Raw genomic sequence first — 18683 nt, 5'->3', positions numbered from 1 at the left:
CTCGTCCATTAATTCTATATAACAGGAAACCTTGGCGAGCATGAGAAAGCAAGGTACAGTATGGCGTGGGAGCATGTGAACTGGTTGCAATGTTTGTGTCACGGTCAATGCGTGAGACTTGAGAGCCCCAATTTTACTTATATGACCTGTGACATGCTTATAATTAATAAGTAAATCTGGCCGGCAGATCAATATTTCATTTTCCACAGAATAAAAAACGATGTTATCCTGCTAATAATTGCTGGCACCTTTCTGATGATTTCGCTCACAGATATATGCGTACACATACTCAACAATTCTCACTCTCTCCAGGTGTTTCACGTGATATACGAGTGTGGTCAGCCACTAAATGGGGACATATTTGCAAGTCGCACTGGTGTGCCTAGTTTAAAAATTTTGTCACACAGTCTCCAAAAATGGTCACACAATTAGACTCAATGGTTGCAGTCTGAAACCCTGTGGTGCTATACTTTTGATTTCTTAGGCATTTTTTACGCTACGTGACAAACAAAAGTGACAACACGCACGCGAGCCAATTCACAAGTTTGTCCCTGGGAATATGTGTTTGTGTAACATTACATTAGCCAATCACCAGCAACTTCAGATCTTTACACAAGTATGCCTAATGCTTATTAGCTCACAGGCACTGAGATTTACTGTTTCGGTATTGGAATTTGGCACAGAAAATTAATTTTTCGATCCTTGATAGGATTGGAGCGTTTCCGTCAGTACCACAAAAGTACCGAAGTTCAGTATGCAGCCCTTCTCTAGTGTGTGACAGACAGGGAGCCCTGTCCTGGATGTATGTGTGTGTGTCTCTGTCTATGTGTGTGTCTCTTTGTGTAGAGCTGGACCAAAATGTTATTACGATAATCATCGATAATATCGACTGATGAAAATTTTTATCACAGTGTTATGTCATCATTATTTCTAAGTTGGAGAAACTAGATTGTTAATTGTAGTTATAAACTTTTTTGTCAGAACATGACAAACACGCCAAATGGTAGTGATGACCATACTGGAACTTCTGGAACCTTTACTGACTTCACTAGATGGAGCGCTCTGTTCAAAAAAGGGCTCAAAGCTCGCCCAGAAGGAAACCATAAGTGCCATGTGGGCTCAAAAAATATTGCGAATAGTTCATGAAGCGTTGTTTTGGCCATTACCGCCAAACAGCATTTTGCAAGTCTGAGATAGAAAATGACCAGGTTATTTTAGTCACTGCTGAAAAAATGCAGCCACTGGCATTCTTCCTATCTGTTCTTAATTCTCTGTGGATTATTACTGTTGGGATTTGTCATGGACTGAATTTTACTGTGGACGTTCCTTCCGGATCTTACCTGATTACCCTTACTGAATGAGTCGCTTTAGACTTACCTGGTCTGCTGGTGAGATGCCCTGTTGTTTTGACAGTTTTGTCTGTTGTCTACCTACCTGCCATGTTGCATTGTCTTATTTGTTCAATCAATCCCTTGTTTCATGGCTGTGTTTGTGCTTTTGCTCCATTCCAGTCCTGAGAAGTAGTTACGGAAAAAATGTTTGTTGCAAAGGGAGTTACTGGCATTATAGAGTATTTGTGATATGGATATCAGGGAAAATGATATTGTGATAATTATCATAAAACTAATTATATATATATATATATATATCGCCCAGCCCTGTGTGTGTGCAAGATCAGTCACCTGTCATGTTCTCTCTCTCTCACACACACCTTAGACGTAACACTGTTGGGGTCCATAGCTGTGGAGTTTTGCATCTGCTGTCATGTGACTCTTCAGCACTAATGTTGCACGGTGTGACCATTGACTCCAGCTACACTGTGGTGTTTTTGTTCCTGTCTGTCTCTCCATCCTGCTGCCACTAACCTGCTCCTGCTACCATGCTGTGCCGTGCACCGACGCGTGGCCTGGGAACATGCACTCTAACGCTGAAGGCATCGGTAAACTGTCCACTGCGGACGGTAAAGCCTTCGCAGATCCTGAGGTGCTGCGTCGCCTGACGTCATCGGTGAGCTGCGCGCTGGACGAGGCCGCCGCCGCCCTCACGCGCATGAGGGCTGAGAACACGCTGCACCCCGGCCAGGCTGACAAGTATGGATCTCTTCTGCCTCTGAACAAACACCTCATTTACCTGTTAGTTTTGTTTTGTCTCTGATCTGATGTTACTGTAAGCTGCCGTGATCTTGAAAGCCTTAAGCCCCAGATTGGGCAATGTAAAGTGACCCCAGCCCCCATAACCTCAATGCTCTTCCTCAGTCAGACACGGCATAGCGTGCGGCTCAATGACTGAAGCAGCCCCTGTTAGCACCTGGGGCTAGCAGCTAGCTGATCTCATGTCCCCCTGCCCCATGCAGTGCTGGTAATTGTAGCAGTCTGGTTATTTTTAGCCGTAGCTTGGCGGAGGCCTGCTCTGACGGGGATGTCAATGCCGTGCGGAAGCTGTTGGATGAGGGCCGTAGCGTCAATGAGCACACGGAGGAGGGCGAGAGCTTGCTGTGTCTGGCCTGCTCCGCGGGCTACTATGAGCTGGCGCAGGTGAGGGGGGCCGGGCCGTTGCTTCTGCAGAACGCCGCGTCTCAGCTAGGCTCTGACGGCACGCTTGTCTCTGGCCCACAGGTCCTGCTGGCCATGCACGCCAATGTGGAGGACCGTGGCATCAAGGGAGATATAACTCCACTGATGGCAGCTGCCAGCGGCGGCTATGTGGACATCGTGAAGCTGCTGCTCGTGCACGGGGCTGATGTCAATGCACAGTCATCTACTGGTGAGTGGGGCAGCCTGCACAAGCTCTGCATGAATGGTGAGCGACCACCCACCCCACCTGTCCAGCGTGGTAACGCCTCCTCTCTGCCCCCTCACTACAGGTAACACGGCGCTGACTTATGCGTGCGCCGGTGGCTTCGTTGATGTGGTGAAGGTGCTCCTGAAGGAAGGTGCCAACATTGAGGACCATAACGAGAATGGGCACACACCGCTGATGGAGGCAGCCAGTGCCGGCCACGTGGAGGTGGCCCGTGTGTTACTTGAGTACGGCGCTGGCATCAACACGCACTCCAACGAGTTCAAGGAGAGCGCGCTTACCCTGGCCTGTTATAAAGGTGCGCCCGCTGCCCGCCACTGCTGAAGGGAGCTCAGCACAGCCATCGTAACGCTCTTACATCATTGCCCTTCCACTTCCTGTTACAGGGCACTTAGACATGGTGCGCTTTTTACTGGATGCCGGCGCCGACCAGGAGCACAAGACGGACGAGATGCACACAGCTCTGATGGAGGCCTGCATGGTGAGGCTCCGCCAGGGGGTGCTCGCCCTGCAACCAGCCGCCCTGCCCGTCAATCCACTGCACAAACGAGCTGCCTGCGCAGATGCGAGTTAACCCATAGATGGGGAATGAAAAGAGAATATGTTTTGGTCCCCCGGGGTGGCACGCAGGTGCTTACCTCCCCCTCTCGACCCCCTGTCCCAGGATGGGCACGTGGAGGTGGCACGGCTGCTCCTGGACAGCGGGGCACAGGTGAACATGCCGGCGGACTCATTTGAGTCACCATTGACACTGGCGGCCTGCGGGGGCCACGTGGAACTGGCCGCCCTGCTCATCGAGCGCGGGGCGAACCTGGAGGAGGTCAACGATGAGGGCTACACTCCGCTGATGGAGGCAGCCCGCGAGGGCCACGAGGAGATGGTGGCGCTACTGTTGGCGCAGGGTGAGGCCCCCCGCCCCCTCTGCTCATGCCAATGGCGATGGAAAGCTAGACACCAAAAAACTGGTGGGCAGGGAAATCCTGTGCTGTCAGTCGGTGCGATCACCCAATCAATTGCTGGCAACAGATGCCTGCCCACCTGACACAGAACACATGAGCCTGGTGTGCAGGTGACCTGTGTAAAGTGAGCTGTCCTCCCTGCTGCTGTGCTCCCCTGCCAGGTGCCAACATCAACGCCCAGACGGAGGAGACGCAGGAGACGGCGCTGACGCTGGCCTGTTGCGGGGGCTTCCTGGAGGTGGCCGACTTCCTCATCAAGGCCGGCGCTGATATCGAGCTTGGCTGCTCCACGCCGCTCATGGAGGCCGCACAGGAGGGCCACCTGGAGCTCGTCAAGTACCTCCTGGCTGCTGGTAAGGCCCCTGTCCTGCAGACGCATGCCAGCCTTGCTGCTGCCCTGCTGAGGTTACACATTTGCCCCGCCTCTTTCCTCAGGTGCGAATTACCATGCCACGACAGCCACGGGGGACACGGCGCTGACATATGCCTGTGAGAATGGCCACACGGATGTGGCCGATGTGCTGCTGCAGGCCGGGGCTGACCTGGTGAGTATCCCCCTGCCCCCCCCCCCACTGCTCCCGACTGGCAGGGAGCCCCTGACCCCTGCGTCTGTCCTAGGAACACGAGTCAGAGGGAGGCAGGACCCCCCTGATGAAGGCTGCCAGAGCGGGCCACCTCTGCACTGTGCAGTTTCTCATCAGCAAAGGTGAGTGTGCTGCCCCCAGAAGCCCCACAGTGCTTCCCGCCTCTGCTGCCACCCATTGAGGATGTCCTCCTGCCCCACAGGTGCTAACGTGAACCGAGCCACGGGCAACAATGATCACACGGTGGTGTCGCTGGCCTGCGCGGGGGGCCACCTGGCCGTCGTCGAGCTGCTCCTGGCCCACGGGGCCGACCCCACACACAGACTGAAGGTGCGCCCCCCCCCCGTTGTCACTCCCCTCTGCCTAAATGCCTAAATGCCATGCCAGGGCTCTGTGGGCACCGGGGGTGTGACCGCAGCTGTCTCTTACAGGATGGCTCCACCATGCTCATCGAAGCTGCTAAGGGTGGCCACACCAACGTGGTGTCCTACCTGCTGGACTACCCAAACAACATCCTCTCTGTCCCCACGCCTGACCTCTCCCAGCTCACCCCCCCCTCTCACGACACCTCTCAGGTGAGACCTTCACCACACCCCAGCTTCAGTGACCAGGATGACCTCCCTGTGACTTTCTTGTCCTCACCTTCCCACGCAGGTGCCCCGTGTCCCGTTCCAAGCCCTGCCCATGGTGGTTCCCCCCCAGGAACCAGACAGGGTGCCCTCCAACATCGTGACCCCCCCCCTTGTCTTGAGCAAAGGTGAGTGAGTTCTTTTGCCAGTCTGCAGGTCCAGACAGCAGCCCTGTTAGCTACGCGGGGAGATTCCTTGCTTGGTCTGTCACCGGTGTTAAGATGCTGGGTGAACTTCTGATTGATGTCTTTCTCTTGAACTCAGCAGAGAGTTTTTGTGGCTCTGTCGTGAAGATTTTAAGAGAAGACCCTTACATTTAGCTTGTGGGTCATCACTAAAATGAGTGTTTAACAAACAGTTGTCTTCACGGATATTTTAAAGGTGATTTAATATATGCTCGTGAAGAAGTTTGTGAACCATTTGGAATTTTCTGGATTAATTTAAGAATGATTCCTGACTTGGACTGACTCTAAAAAAGCCTTACAAAGAAATATTCAACCTTGGTATATCCTTGTTGGAAAAACAAGGTCATTGATGGATGAAGCTTGTGAGCCTGTAGGACATGCATGGTCAACTCTTCAGCTATGCCGTAGCATTTATTAACAGCGACGATGGGGCTAGTCCGAATTGTTAAGCGATTATCCACTCTGGTATTGGCCCAGCATGTGCAAGTATATGTCATTGTACTGCACCCATTTTTAATTGTGTTTATTCTGTAATTTTATGGGACTACACTAGATTTTGTTTACAGTTCCCAATAAAATATAAGATGCTAATTATATTTGCCATTTTTAATTTATTGAAATGTAAAGGATTGTGTGAAATGTCGTCATTTCGACTATTATCCCCAGTATCGAACTGAATCGTATCGTATCGTGGGAATTTGTGAGGTATCAAAAAAAATTGAACCGTTGGCTTAAGGAATCGATATTGTATCGTATCACGAGGAAAGCTGTGATTTACACCCCTAATGTTTACACCTGAAATTGAATTTAAAAACTTGAACTTGAATACCTTTACCTGAACTTGAATTTTAAAAATTGAATTTTAATTTATTTCTGAACTTGAAGTTATGTTGCTTTTTAAGATGTTCTTGTGTGTTTTTAACAAGTTAATCATGTAAACGCAGTAATCAGGTTATTAACACATGTACACACCTTAATTGGTATCGCATCTAAATGCAGTCATAGTTTGTGAACTGGGAATCTGCATGTCCCTCATCTCTGTTGTATGGTCCATAGAGCTGGGTGATATGGACCAAAAACATTATAGTTATTTTTTGGCAGATTAGTGATACACAGTATCTTCCATGAAGCGTGATTTAAATCAAAACCACACAGTTTTATTAAAACAATATGTAGCCAAAGAAAATGCAAATACAAAGCTTCTTTCCCTGTTTGCACATACAGTGGTACCTCACTACTCAAACTCATTAGAACTCGAACTTCTTAAAAGCCGAACCAACCAGTTGGAAAAGAAATTACTTACAACTCGATCTGAATCTCAGAAGTTGAACCGTGAACGCCGACCTAAGATAACTTGTACGCGTGGGGAAATGTGTCAGGAAGCACGTCTCTCAGCGGAAACAATGGGTAACGCTTCAGTCTCAGCCTCACATTCGCTGTGATAGCATCATGCATGTTTACACTAGCTGAATACATATATTTAGCCAGTAAAATACATTTAGACAATGAGACAGTAACTGTAATTATTATTATATAGTAAAACATGTAAAAATAAAGATTTCTTATTAATTATTTTAATATCATAAATAATAAACCATTAATACATTTAATTAAAATAATATTGTCGTGCCGAGCGGGGACGGAACGGAGACAAAGGCGCAGATGTCAGGGTATCGGAGAATACGGGGTTTAATTACAGGTAAGGCAGGCAAAACGCAGACAGACAATACAATGACCGGACTGGGGAAACAAACTGAAACGCGGACTAAATACAGAGGGCTAATGACAACAACCAGAAACAGCTGATCACACGGGGGGATTCCACACGGGGTTAAGGAGGGGGTGTGGCACACGGAAGGAGCAGACGATCGGGGCAGGACACATTTTTTAATTTTTTAACTTTACACATTGCTTGGATACATTTATTTTCTTACTTTGCAAATGACCGTTTTGATAAATGTACTTAGTTGTGTTTAGTACAGTATATGCTCTTTTTTCCTGTTTTATCCTGTTCATTTTGTTTTTAAATGCTAAAAAAAAAACATATTTAGGTGTAATTTTTTGGGGCCGGGAACCAATTAATTTGTTTTCCATTATTTCTTATGGGGAAAATTTGATCAGAACTCAAACTTTTTAGGATTCGAATCCGAGTTCTGAACGGATTAAGTTTGAGTTCTGAGGTACCACTGTATACAACTATTCAGTATAGCTACAGTAGAACCTTGGAACTCTCGCGTTTGCATACAACCTGGAAGGATTTTTATTGGTCACTATTCAATATATTTCATAGAGTCCCAGTTTTAGTGCACAATAAAAGTATATAAACAAATATTGTGTCATCCATTATCCCGTTTTGAAAATATATTGATATATTGTAAACATTTAATATACCACCCAGCCCTAATGGTTTGTCTAGTTTAATAGTCCCCTGGAAACTTCCGTTTGTGAATTTGCAGGTTTTTTTGTTTTGCATGTGTCTATTAGATTTTGTAAGTGTTTTCTGAATTTGCAGCATGTTATCAGGCATGGTATTAAGATAGTGGATGTACAAAACCCCATCCCAAATGACCTGTCTTATTTGTCAGGATTATTCTCGATTAGATCTGTACTCTTTTGTTCTTTCTGAGTGTTCTCCTTGTTTTTCTGAACCTGAATTTCTCAAAATGAATTTTCTTAGAAATGGAATTCAAATTTTTATTACCACAAAAGCAACATTAATTCAACTTCTGGAAATAAATTTGAATTTGATTTCTTTAATTCAAATTCAGGCAAATGTATTCAAGTTGGGGTTCTTTAATTCAAGTTCAGGTTAGCATTCAAATTTGGGTAAATACATTCAAATTCATGTTGTGGTGGGTCTGATTTGATGCCATACAGGTCCACACACCTGCGTTCACACAGAAAGCCAGACAATGACAAGAGGTTCACAAACTTAAACTAGAAAATCAGCAGTGATATTTCCCCGCTTTTTAAAATGCAGGAACAGTTTACAGTTTTAAAAATTGTGGTATCTGTTAGTGTTATGGGTATATACGTGAAAATTTTATTTAGATTTGTAGGGTTTTTGTAGAAGAGACTGGGTTGCTGATTTGGAGTCACTGTGCTGCTTCGTGTTTGAGTGTTCTGGCGGTAGGTGGTCGGTTTTCGTTTAGCCCTCCCCTCGGTTCCTAACTTCCCCATTGCACTCTGGCAGAGTGGTGATGCTCTTCGCCTTTTTCCTTTTTCCTCACCCTGTGTGGTTGCCAGCCTCAAGGTGGCTTCAGAGCAGCCTTTACCGTGAATATAAAGAACACCAGCCGTGATATTTTTAAGTTGCCTTCTGGGGACCGTGAGTGATAAAGCTCAGAAGGTTAATTTTGGCTGTTCTCCGCTTACGGGACTGTGACCTGCTAGCCTATAACTCGCGGTAACCCCTTGTCCCAGAGGAGTGAGGTCATTGCATAGCCCTTAGTCCTATGTTTCAAGCTGCTTTGTGTGTTTGCTTCTCCCATGGTGTGTGTTCTGTGAGGGTATGTCGACTTTGGCCCCTGCCATCGCTGGGCAGATGAGCATTACTTTCGGGGCTGATTGGGACTGGTTAGGTCAGGCTCCCCCAAGCCAGGTGTTCCACTCTGAGGCACTTCGCCCAGGGGGAAAGTGTGCAGTCAGACTCTGTCTGCTGGTAGGGTTTCTGACCCCTCTTGTACAGGGAAGTTCCAGATGTTGAGCGTAAGGACGAGAAATGTGCATCATTGTCTGGCAGACTGTGGGGGACCATAGATCATCGTTGCCGTTTCAATTCTGGTCTCTAAAGGTTTCCTAGCAACAGCAATAAACGGCACAGAGCCCTGTCCGGTGCTCCCTGAGCTTCCGGCTCAGGCTGAACCCGTCACAGCATTGTCCTCGCCTGCCTTTTGAGGCTCGAGTGATTCTGCCCCCTGAATCCTGTCGTCCCTCAGCGGTGCCTCCTGCCAGTTCAGATTCAGGGCTGCCTTGGACTCTCGTACCCGGATCCCTGGTTCTCTTGTGATGCTGTTGCCTGGTTCATCATGGTCTGCCCTGTCACCACCCTCAACCTCGCCCATTTCTGAAACTCGCGTTTATTCTTACCGTTCACCCTCCCCACTCCCACTGGCAGTATTTCCATACCATCCCAGCCCACCCCATTTCTTTCTTCCATTTCTTTCATTTTAATTTTTTTCCCACAACTTTTTTTGGTTTCGTTTTTGTTGTGTGTTTCGTGTGCTTAGGTGTATCTAAACAAAGGCAGAGCCCCCTGCAGGTGGGCCCCGGTAGCGGGGGGCGGCCGGATGCGGATGCACTGCTCCCCTTTCACCCGTACCAGCCGCTGGAGTGCATCGTGGAGGAGACTGAGGGCAAGCTGAACGAGCTGGGCCAGCGCATCAGTGCCATTGAAAAGGCCCAGATGCAGTCACTGGAGCTCATCCAGGGCGAGCAGCTCACCAAAGACAAGATTGAGGAGTTGAAGAAGAGCCGTGAAGAGCAGGTGCAGAAGAAGAAGAAGATCCTCAAGGAGCTGCAGAAGGTGGAGCGCCAGCTGCAGCTCAAGACGCAGCAGCAACTCACCAAAGAGTACATGGAGGCCAAGGGCCTGAAGGAGGAGCCAGGCCAGGCAGTGGGCCCCCCCTGTGGCAGCATCCTCCTGCAGCCTGCGGCACCGGGCTCCGACACCGACGAAGAGAGCGCCTGCGAGCCACAAGCCAGCCAGCAGTCGCCCACGGAGGAGGACGAGGAAGACGAGGACGGCTATGCAAAGCTGCCGCAGGTGGACACCTTACTGTGCAGGGATGCGCAGGCCCTGTCGCAGGTGGACACCTTACTGTGCAGGGACGCGCAGGCCCTGTCGCAGGTGGACACCTTACTGTGCAGGGACGCGCAGGCCCTGTCGCAGGTGGACACCTTACTGTGCAGGGACGCGCAGGCCCTGTCGCAGGTGGACACCTTACTGTGCAGGGACGCGCAGGCCCTGTCGCAGGTGGACACCTTACTGTGCAGGGACGCGCAGGCCCTGTCGCAGGTGCAGCAGGCACATGCCCCCCACCTTCCCCCACTTCAGGCTGCTTTCATGCCCATCCAGCCGCTTCCCTCTCAGCAGTCCACTGACTTCAACGCCAGCGACTACCACAGCAGCGCCAGCCCCGACCTGCAAAGGGTGCTGTTGAGTCAGCAGGTGCCAGGCCAGCCGCTGTCTGGCTTGGGTCACGGCCTCCTCACCCAGGTGCCCGACGGCCTCATGGTGGCCACGCCCGCACAGACGCTTACTGACACACTGGATGGCATAATGGCAGGTGCGTTAACCAAACAGCTTTTTTTTCTTTGTTTTTTCTCTTCCTACTTTAAGTCTTTCTGCTTCTTGCTGGCAGTCATGCCCCCCACCCCCTTTTTCCATAATCGAGCAGTGTCGGTGTCCCTTGACATGCCTGATTTTCTGGCTGTTTTTCGTGGGGTTGGGTGGGAGGGTCACACCGCCTCAGCCCTCTCCCTCCCTGGGTACCAGCTCAGGCCTGTACATGCTCCCCCCCCCCCCCAGGCCATAAGAATCTGGCTCAGTTTTAATGGTGTTTGATACGGAGTCCCTGTATGGGATGGTAAGAGAAACACGTGCACCTGTACTGCCCTGCGTGTCGTATCTGTAAAAGTCGCACATCACAGTCCGTTATGTTTCCAAACTCCATACGGGGCCCTGGGTGGATGGTTACCCTGGACGCTGCTTTGTCCTCTGACATATGGACCGTCTGTCTCAGTGCTGCAGATAGTGCTCTCCTCTTGTCGTGCTGAGGGAGACACTTAAGGCCTGGCTGACGGTAGCGTCCTGTCAGCCCTAAGGTCCCATCTGGGCACCAGTTGGTACACTGCTGTCGGAGAAACCTTGTCACTTCTCTAAATGTTGGGTTTGTGTGTCTGTTTGCTGGCCTGCCATTATTTTTTGGGGTACCACCCTTTAGGGCTGTGTGGGCAGTGTCCGTGTGTCACTTGTAATGGGGCTGTGGGACAGAGATCCCCCTCCCCCCCCGTCGTTAGGTTGATTTGGCTCACTGTGTCCGCTGGTCATGTCCTTTAACCCTCATTTTCTGTCTTACTGTGATAGCTGTGAGCAGCAGAGTGCCTATGCTGAGCACTGCCACCTCGCCTACGCCCCAGCCCCCGCCCCCCACGCAGGCACCCAGTGGCTCCGTGTCTCCACCATCTATGCTGCCCATCTACCCGTCCGTGGACATCGACGCACACGTAAGCCCTCGTTTGTGTGCCCGTGTCCGTCTTCCTGCAGCTGCGTGCCGGTACCGTGAGATCTGTGACTGCGCCTCTGTCCGCAGACGGAGAGCAATCACGACACGGCGCTGACCCTGGCATGTGCTGGGGGCCACGAAGAGCTGGTGTCAGTGCTGATTGCACGTGGGGCCAACATCGAGCATCGGGACAAGAAGGGTAGGGGCTGCCACAAGAGGGCAGATCAGGGTACAGGGTAGTCATTTGCCATCAGGGGGAGCACGTCAGTTTGACTGCCTTTCTTACCCACAGGCTTCACCCCCTTGATCCTGGCTGCCACAGCTGGGCACGTGGGTGTCGTGGAAGTCCTGCTCGATAAAGGGGGAGACATTGAGGCCCAGTCGGAGAGAACCAAAGACACTCCGCTTTCCCTGGCTTGCTCTGGGGGCCGGCAGGAGGTGGGTGTTTCTCGCCTCCAAGCGCAGCACGCTGTAGTGCTGGTGGGGTGCATGTGGCCAGTGGGGACCCCAGAAGGCCTTCGTAACCCTTCTACCCTTGTATCCCAGGTGGTGGAACTGCTGCTGCTGCGTGGGGCCAATAAGGAGCACCGCAACGTTTCGGACTACACCCCCCTGAGCCTGGCTGCCTCTGGGGGCTACGTCAACATCATCAAGATCCTCCTCAACGCTGGCGCCGAGATCAACTCCAGGTGGCCCCTTCCCCCCTGCTAGTTACTGCACTACATCTGTTCCCCTCTCTCATGTGGGGAAGGCTCTGTGCTTATGTTTAGCTCTGGGTTTTGAGAGAATCCAGAGCCCTCAATTACTGAATTGCAAATATTTATTTTAGTTTTTAAAAATGGATCTAAATTTCTCTTCACAGAATATTCAAAGAATTTGGCTGTTTTAGTTACAGAATTCCAGGTGAATTGAGGGCGAGGTGCAGGTGGCAATGTGAAGGCCTGGTTTTCTTGCCCATAAAAATTTGATCATGTGCTTGTCTGGTTTTGTCCCACCTCGTCTGCATTTCCTGGCCTTCAGCACCGCTGCTGCTTCCATCTCACCTCTGATGTCCATTTTGATCTCTGCAGGACTGGTAGCAAGCTGGGGATCTCCCCGCTGATGCTGGCGGCCATGAATGGCCATGTTCCTGCGGTCAAGCTGCTGCTGGACATGGGCTCAGACATCAACGCGCAAATTGAGACCAACCGCAACACGGCATTGACTCTGGCCTGCTTCCAGGGCCGGGCCGAGGTGGTCAGCCTGCTGCTGGATCGCAAGGCCAACGTGGAGCACCGTGCCAAGGTCGGTCGCAGGGCCTGGCATGGCCGGCTCCAGACTTGGGAATTAGGGGGATTAAGGTTTTATGTTCTCATTCGTTTGCCTACCAGCCTTACCCGAGGACGCAGGAATTATTCTGCCATTAGTGGCTTGTGACCTGAGCCGGTCTGTCCCCCCCCCCAGACTGGGCTGACGCCGCTGATGGAGGCTGCTTCCGGAGGCTATGCCGAGGTGGGCCGCGTGCTGCTCGATAAAGGGGCCGATGTCAACGCGCCCCCTGTCCCCTCTTCTCGGGACACTGCCCTCACCATCGCTGCTGACAAGGGTCACTACAAATTTTGTGAGCTCCTCATTAACAGGTAAATGTTGCAGGTCAGTTGTCTGCCCGTAATGGTGTCTTGTTTGCTGATGCCAGCGAAAATCCCATATACTTCTTAATCAGCCATCAGCTACTCCTCCATTACCTTCTCTCCTCCGTGTGGCTTGAGAGCGCTACAACCTTTCTCCACAGAGGGGCCCACATTGATGTGCGAAACAAGAAGGGGAACACACCTCTGTGGCTGGCAGCGAATGGCGGCCATTTTGACGTGGTGCAGCTCCTGGTGCAGGCGGGTGCCGATGTGGACGCTGCCGACAACCGCAAGATCACGCCGCTGATGGCTGCATTCCGCAAGGTAGGCTGCAATCCTACCCCTGCTGCTTTGGGTGAGAGGCACAGATGGCTCGGCTTGGGGTCTGTATGGATCTCACAGGATGTAATCTACAGGCTTGGGTTAAGTCCTTGGCCTACATGTTCCTCCCAGAGATGAGGACTTGAGTTTGCGAATCGGACTTATGACTCAACTTGCAACTTGTTATTGTTGATAGACTTGTAAACAATGAGTCTTTGAGGTTTTGTTGAAATTTCTGCACATGTGAAGCATTGAGTGTACAACTGTCCCCCAACGGTAACGGCTTTAAACACATCAGGATGTGTGGCTGTGCACAGAGCATAGGAACTGGAGCCAGAGAAGCGAGACGCCAGGCGATATGAAAAAAACAAACATGTTTTGCCACTAGTACAAATTGCGGACCCGATCTGACAAAGTGCAGGATATTCTGAATGTTTTATTTTACATTAGATTGCACCGCTTAGAAATGGGCATTGCTCAACCAGTGTCTAAAATTGTATATAGATTGTGTGATACAATTACACAGACCGGCAGAGATTGGCATAAATCTGATAATTTAGTAGATATGACTCAAAAACACCTTTTCATTTCTGACATAGCCTTCCAACTCAAGCTGTATTTTCTTACAACTTAAAAACTACCTGCACCTTATAATTGTGCCCCACTTGTAGTGATATGTCTTAAATAATTTGGATTAATGTCACACATTCAAATTGAACGATTTTTAATAAAATAAAAACATAACGCCAGCAAATAATTCAATTGAATAGTAATATCACTGACCGCTCTCCCATAACTAAAACAGCAGCAGGACTGCTCACATTATTTTAACTTAACATGGAGCTTGCGGTGTTACTTGCATAATCATTTATTTACTTGCGCACATACATGCGCTGAGAGACAAGTCAATTTTATCCATTAATTGGAGTTTTTGCTTTAGAATGATGTGTAACAATGAAAATCGTGATTTACTTTAACATGCATTTACTTTAGCAGCACGACAAACGGGATTTGGGTTATACTCATTCGTAGGACTGGACGATATGGCAAAAATTTATATCACGATGTATTTCTTAATTTTGGTCGATACGATATAATTCCGATATCGATATGGACAATATTAAAAAGCCACAGGAAAAAACTGACGAGGACACACACAATGGATGTCTGCAAACTGAATTTGCAAAGTCTATAATACCTCCAGGCTCCTCCTATTAAAATTATATATATTTTTTTTTAATAAAAACAGTACAAAAAAAAATAAGGTTCACTTTTTATTTGTATTTAGCCTTTACAAACAAGAAATGTGAAATAAACTATCAAATAAATAAAACTCTCAGACTCAGCTTATTAACAATAATATATTTCCATTTAAACTAAAACAGGGTGATTATTCATATACTGTATATTATGATACAGTATATATGTATATCGAAATATCGGAAATGTGTTTAAAAATCGTATCACCGTTATTGAAAAAAATTATATCGCGATATATATTGATATCGAATTATTGTCCAGCCCTACTCATTCGTTAGCCAATCACATCACTCTAACCTAGTTGGGGGTGGAGTCTGGTATGGTTTGGTCTGCCTCCAGAGCAGAGCCAGTCTGACATGATTTCAGCACAGCAGTTTGTGCATACACGTGCAGTCTAACTCAGGAGTTTATGCCAAAATTTCCTGCAAGGGATGTCTTCATTATAATGTTATTTTTGAGAAAGTTACGTAAGCGCTTAGGTTCATACAAAAATTTTATTGCTTCAAAGGCATTTGAAATAGCAGTTACTTTAAAATTGTATACATTATAAGCCTAAGGAACTCTGAGGCATGCAGTTTTTGAACTGTTCAAGTGGTGATTCCCATTTAGTTACATCCGTTACTAAAAGGAAAAAACACATAGGCGGTTAAATTTTTGATAAATAGTAATGTCAAGCACTTAAGCACTTATGTAAGTGGCTCTGGCTAAGGGCGTCTGCCAAATGCTGTAAATGTAAAATGTAAATATTGGAAACCACGGTGGGTACTTGAGACTTTACTCTGACTCTAATTGTGTGACTTGTGAACATCTCTAGTTTCTCCTCCTAACGCTCACGTTCCTCCTTCCCTCTGTCCACAGGGTCATGTGAAGGTCGCACAGTACCTGGTGAAGGAAGTCAGTCAGTTTCCCTCTGACATTGAGTGCATGAGATACATTGCCACAATTGTTGATAAGGTAGGAAGCTCGAATAGCATCTGCTTTGTCTCTAATCTGCACTGTTTCCCCAATTCACTCACATCAGGGGATCCATACCATGCCCGAGCACATTTGACCCCCCCAAAGTTGCTAATCTTCCTTTTATTAGTAAAATTTTAGAAAATGTTGTTCACCTTCAGACTATTGAATTCTTGCAAAAAATATCATCCTTGAAATTTTTCATTTTATGCTGATGGTATCCAGTTGTATGTGTCGGTTGAACCTTGTGCTCTGGGTATTACTAGCAATATGGAACAATGTTTAATTTCCATAAATGAATAGATGTGCAATAATTTCCTAAAATTTAATGGAGATAAAACAGAAATGATCGCCTTGGGGGCCCAAGGACCAAGGGATAGCTTGCAATCCAGGCTCGACAATGTGATACCACAGGCAAAACCTGAGATTAGAAATCTGGGTGTAATTCTTGACTGTGAACTAAGTTTTTAAAAGGCGCATTCAGTATATTACAGTGCAATATGAGGAAAGATGGGGGGGGGGGGGATCGTGTTAAGGCATGGTATAGGGCAACCAGGCCAAATGTGAGTGCAGTGTTAGTCTTGGATAACATCTCCATATTCCTACAGTGATTAAGAAATCCCTAAAAGTATCTCAATTGAGATGAAACCCTTGTATTCCTGTTGAAGACTTCTGTATGAATTCACAACCAACCCATGACTGTTCCTTCTGTCACACAGGATCTGTTGAAGAAGTGTCACCAGTGCATGGATACCATCGTCAAGGCCAAAGACCACCAGGCAGCCGAGGCCAACAAGAACGCCAGCATCCTGCTCAAGGAGCTAGATATGGAGAAGGTGAATCACCAGTGGTTTCTGTGTTAAAAGCAAGACTTCTGACTGTATTTTAGAATTTTGTGATGGTTTCTTCAAATTGCTGGATGAATATTTAAAAATCATGCAGTTCTTTAATTTTTTTTTTTTTACCAAAACAGTTTATTCAAAGACACCATCATTAGATGAACTTCTGAAAATCACATTCAGCTATAGCAGGAACATTCATTATTATATTTTGTAAGTAGGGTTGTTGTGATATAATTGCCATCACATGGCTTACGCACAATAATGATTAGGGCTTTATATGATGGGCATTGGACATTTGTCCAAGCTCCAGCTTTTTGGTACTATACAAACATTTACTAACGCCCACTATTTGGTAAGCAGATTAGTAGTACGCCTAAAATATTAATGAGAGGCATATTGTGATGCCCAAAAGTTAGTGATTTGTATAAATTTGGAGTATCCTTATGTTTAATAAACGTGTTGGACTTTTAACTGCAAAATGTACTGCCACACCAGCACCTTTTTTACCTTGTTTATCCATATCATCTCCTCTGTCAAAAGATGTGGCTGCTGATCTGTCCCTTGCTTCAGCGCCACTTCATTGCTTATAAATCGCTTCCATGATTTACCAAAACAGTAGTATGTGATGTGCCTTGCTAACAGACTTTAATAATTTGACACACTTTAATGCGTCACAGTACGCCTCTCATTATTTTAAGTGTACTACTAATCTGCTTACCAAATTGTGGGCATTAGTAAACACTAACTGAGGCGATAACGGGTATCACAAGCAGGCACGAGTGCAAGCATATGAACGGTCTCCATGGAAATGGGACAATTTGACTGCTGTAAACGTCTTTCAATGTTGTAAATCCCTTAATGTTTTTCCTTAACTAAGGAAACCTTTTAAGGGGTTCTGTGCAACACCCTTAAATAAATCCCTTAGCTAAGGAGAAATTAAACTTTAAGTGTCATACTTAAGGGGAAAACTTAAGGTGTTTTGTGCAACCGGCCCCTGGTTATTACTGCTCATACGCTGTATGATCACAGTCCCTATTATCTGTTAATTCTTTGAAAATGACTGAGGGGGTGACCCAGTTTTTGCATGCTGTCCTCTCAGTCCCGAGAAGAGAGCAAGAAGCAGGCTCTTGCAGCCAAGAGGGAGAAACGGAAGGAGAAACGCAAGAAGAAGAAGGAGGAGCAGAAGAGGAAGCTGGAGGTGGAGGAGATTAAGGTCAAGGAGGAGTTCTTGGACATGCAGGACCATGAGAAGGACTCTACTGAAGGTAAGGGACAACCCCGTGAGCTTCTGAACCTCTGAAGAAAGGGAACAGCATAGTGTCTTCCCAGCTACTAATTTGGGAATCATTTCTTCTATGGTCTTGCAGAGCCAGAGATTCCCATAGAACCCCCAAGCGCCACCACTACCACCACCATCGGCATTCCCGCAACCTCAGCCACCTTCACCTCAGCCTTTGGCAAGAAACGCGCCAACGCAGTCACCACGCCCAGCGTCAACCGTAAGAGCAAGAAAAACAAGACCAAGGACACACCCAGTGAGCCCATTATACTCCAGGACCCCCAAGTGGCGCTAGCACAGCAGAAGGCCGATCGGAACAAGATTCACGGGGAGCCACGGGGTGGTGGGGTGCCCGGCGGCAACAGTGACTCCGACAACCTGGACAGCACCGATTGCAACAGTGAGAGCAGTAGTGGCAGCAAGTGTCACGAGCTTGGCTATCTGCCTGACCTGCCATCCTCATCCTCCTCGTCATCATCGTCCTCCTCAGTCCCCTCAGGCCCAGCTTTCACTCCCTCTGCCCCTGAGAGAAGGCAAGGCCCCCCACTGCACAGCCTTCGTGAAGAGAAGGTCACAGTGTCCGTTACCAAACCCCAACACAAGTAAGTCCAGGATGTGCTCTGTGTTAAACTGCTAAGCCACATATGTCAAATTCGAGGCCAGTGGGCCACATCTAGTCCATAACACATTTTTTTTTTATGGCCTGCGAAATGATTTTGATATTTGATTTTGATAAGTGTCCTGTGAGTAACAGTGTAGCAGTATGCAAATTTCACACATCGGAACAAATCGAGATTTTGCGTTCATGGTTCACTACAGTTTCAATATAGCAGTGAAAACTTGCATTTTGTAATTATTTGACAAAAAATATGTAAAATAAATGATAATTAAAGAATAAGACTGTCTTAACACAATCATAATGAACTATCCATCCATCAATTTTTCTGAAACCGCTTAATCCCAAATTGTCACGGGGGCGGGACGGGACCAGAGCCTATCCTGGGAACAAAGGGCACAAGCGGGACGCAACCCTG

The 18683-nt window shown here is 47.8% G+C and overlaps 1 protein-coding gene across 9 annotated transcripts in view; it reads left to right on the top strand.

The window, feature by feature from the left end:
• The window catches only part of LOC111848934 (ankyrin repeat and KH domain-containing protein 1-like), a 43918-nt gene that overhangs the window by 11929 nt on the left and 13306 nt on the right, over positions 1-18683 (top strand). For 2 of the 9 annotated variants that reach the window (XM_023821339.2, XM_023821332.2), the window contains exons 3-26: positions 1934-2090; positions 2372-2534; positions 2616-2763; positions 2864-3097; positions 3186-3280; positions 3458-3701; positions 3920-4111; positions 4194-4303; positions 4377-4464; positions 4545-4672; positions 4774-4917; positions 4997-5099; positions 9386-10444; positions 11245-11384; positions 11471-11582; positions 11676-11821; positions 11930-12072; positions 12454-12667; positions 12827-13002; positions 13155-13317; positions 15433-15528; positions 16248-16364; positions 17470-17635; positions 17738-18251. In XM_023821339.2, the coding sequence (XP_023677107.2) occupies positions 1934-2090; positions 2372-2534; positions 2616-2763; positions 2864-3097; positions 3186-3280; positions 3458-3701; positions 3920-4111; positions 4194-4303; positions 4377-4464; positions 4545-4672; positions 4774-4917; positions 4997-5099; positions 9386-10444; positions 11245-11384; positions 11471-11582; positions 11676-11821; positions 11930-12072; positions 12454-12667; positions 12827-13002; positions 13155-13317; positions 15433-15528; positions 16248-16364; positions 17470-17635; positions 17738-18251 (4852 nt within the window). The remainder of the gene's footprint in view (positions 1-1933; positions 2091-2371; positions 2535-2615; positions 2764-2863; positions 3098-3185; positions 3281-3457; positions 3702-3919; positions 4112-4193; positions 4304-4376; positions 4465-4544; positions 4673-4773; positions 4918-4996; positions 5100-9385; positions 10445-11244; positions 11385-11470; positions 11583-11675; positions 11822-11929; positions 12073-12453; positions 12668-12826; positions 13003-13154; positions 13318-15432; positions 15529-16247; positions 16365-17469; positions 17636-17737; positions 18252-18683) is intronic. The other 7 variants (XM_023821338.2, XM_023821336.2, XM_023821335.2 and 4 more) reach the window with 7 other exon arrangements.

This window comes from Paramormyrops kingsleyae, chromosome 10 (genome assembly GCF_048594095.1).
Source record: "Paramormyrops kingsleyae isolate MSU_618 chromosome 10, PKINGS_0.4, whole genome shotgun sequence".
In the NCBI taxonomy this organism is placed as follows: domain Eukaryota; kingdom Metazoa; phylum Chordata; class Actinopteri; order Osteoglossiformes; family Mormyridae; genus Paramormyrops; species Paramormyrops kingsleyae.
This window is presented reverse-complemented; position numbering and strand designations above follow the sequence as displayed.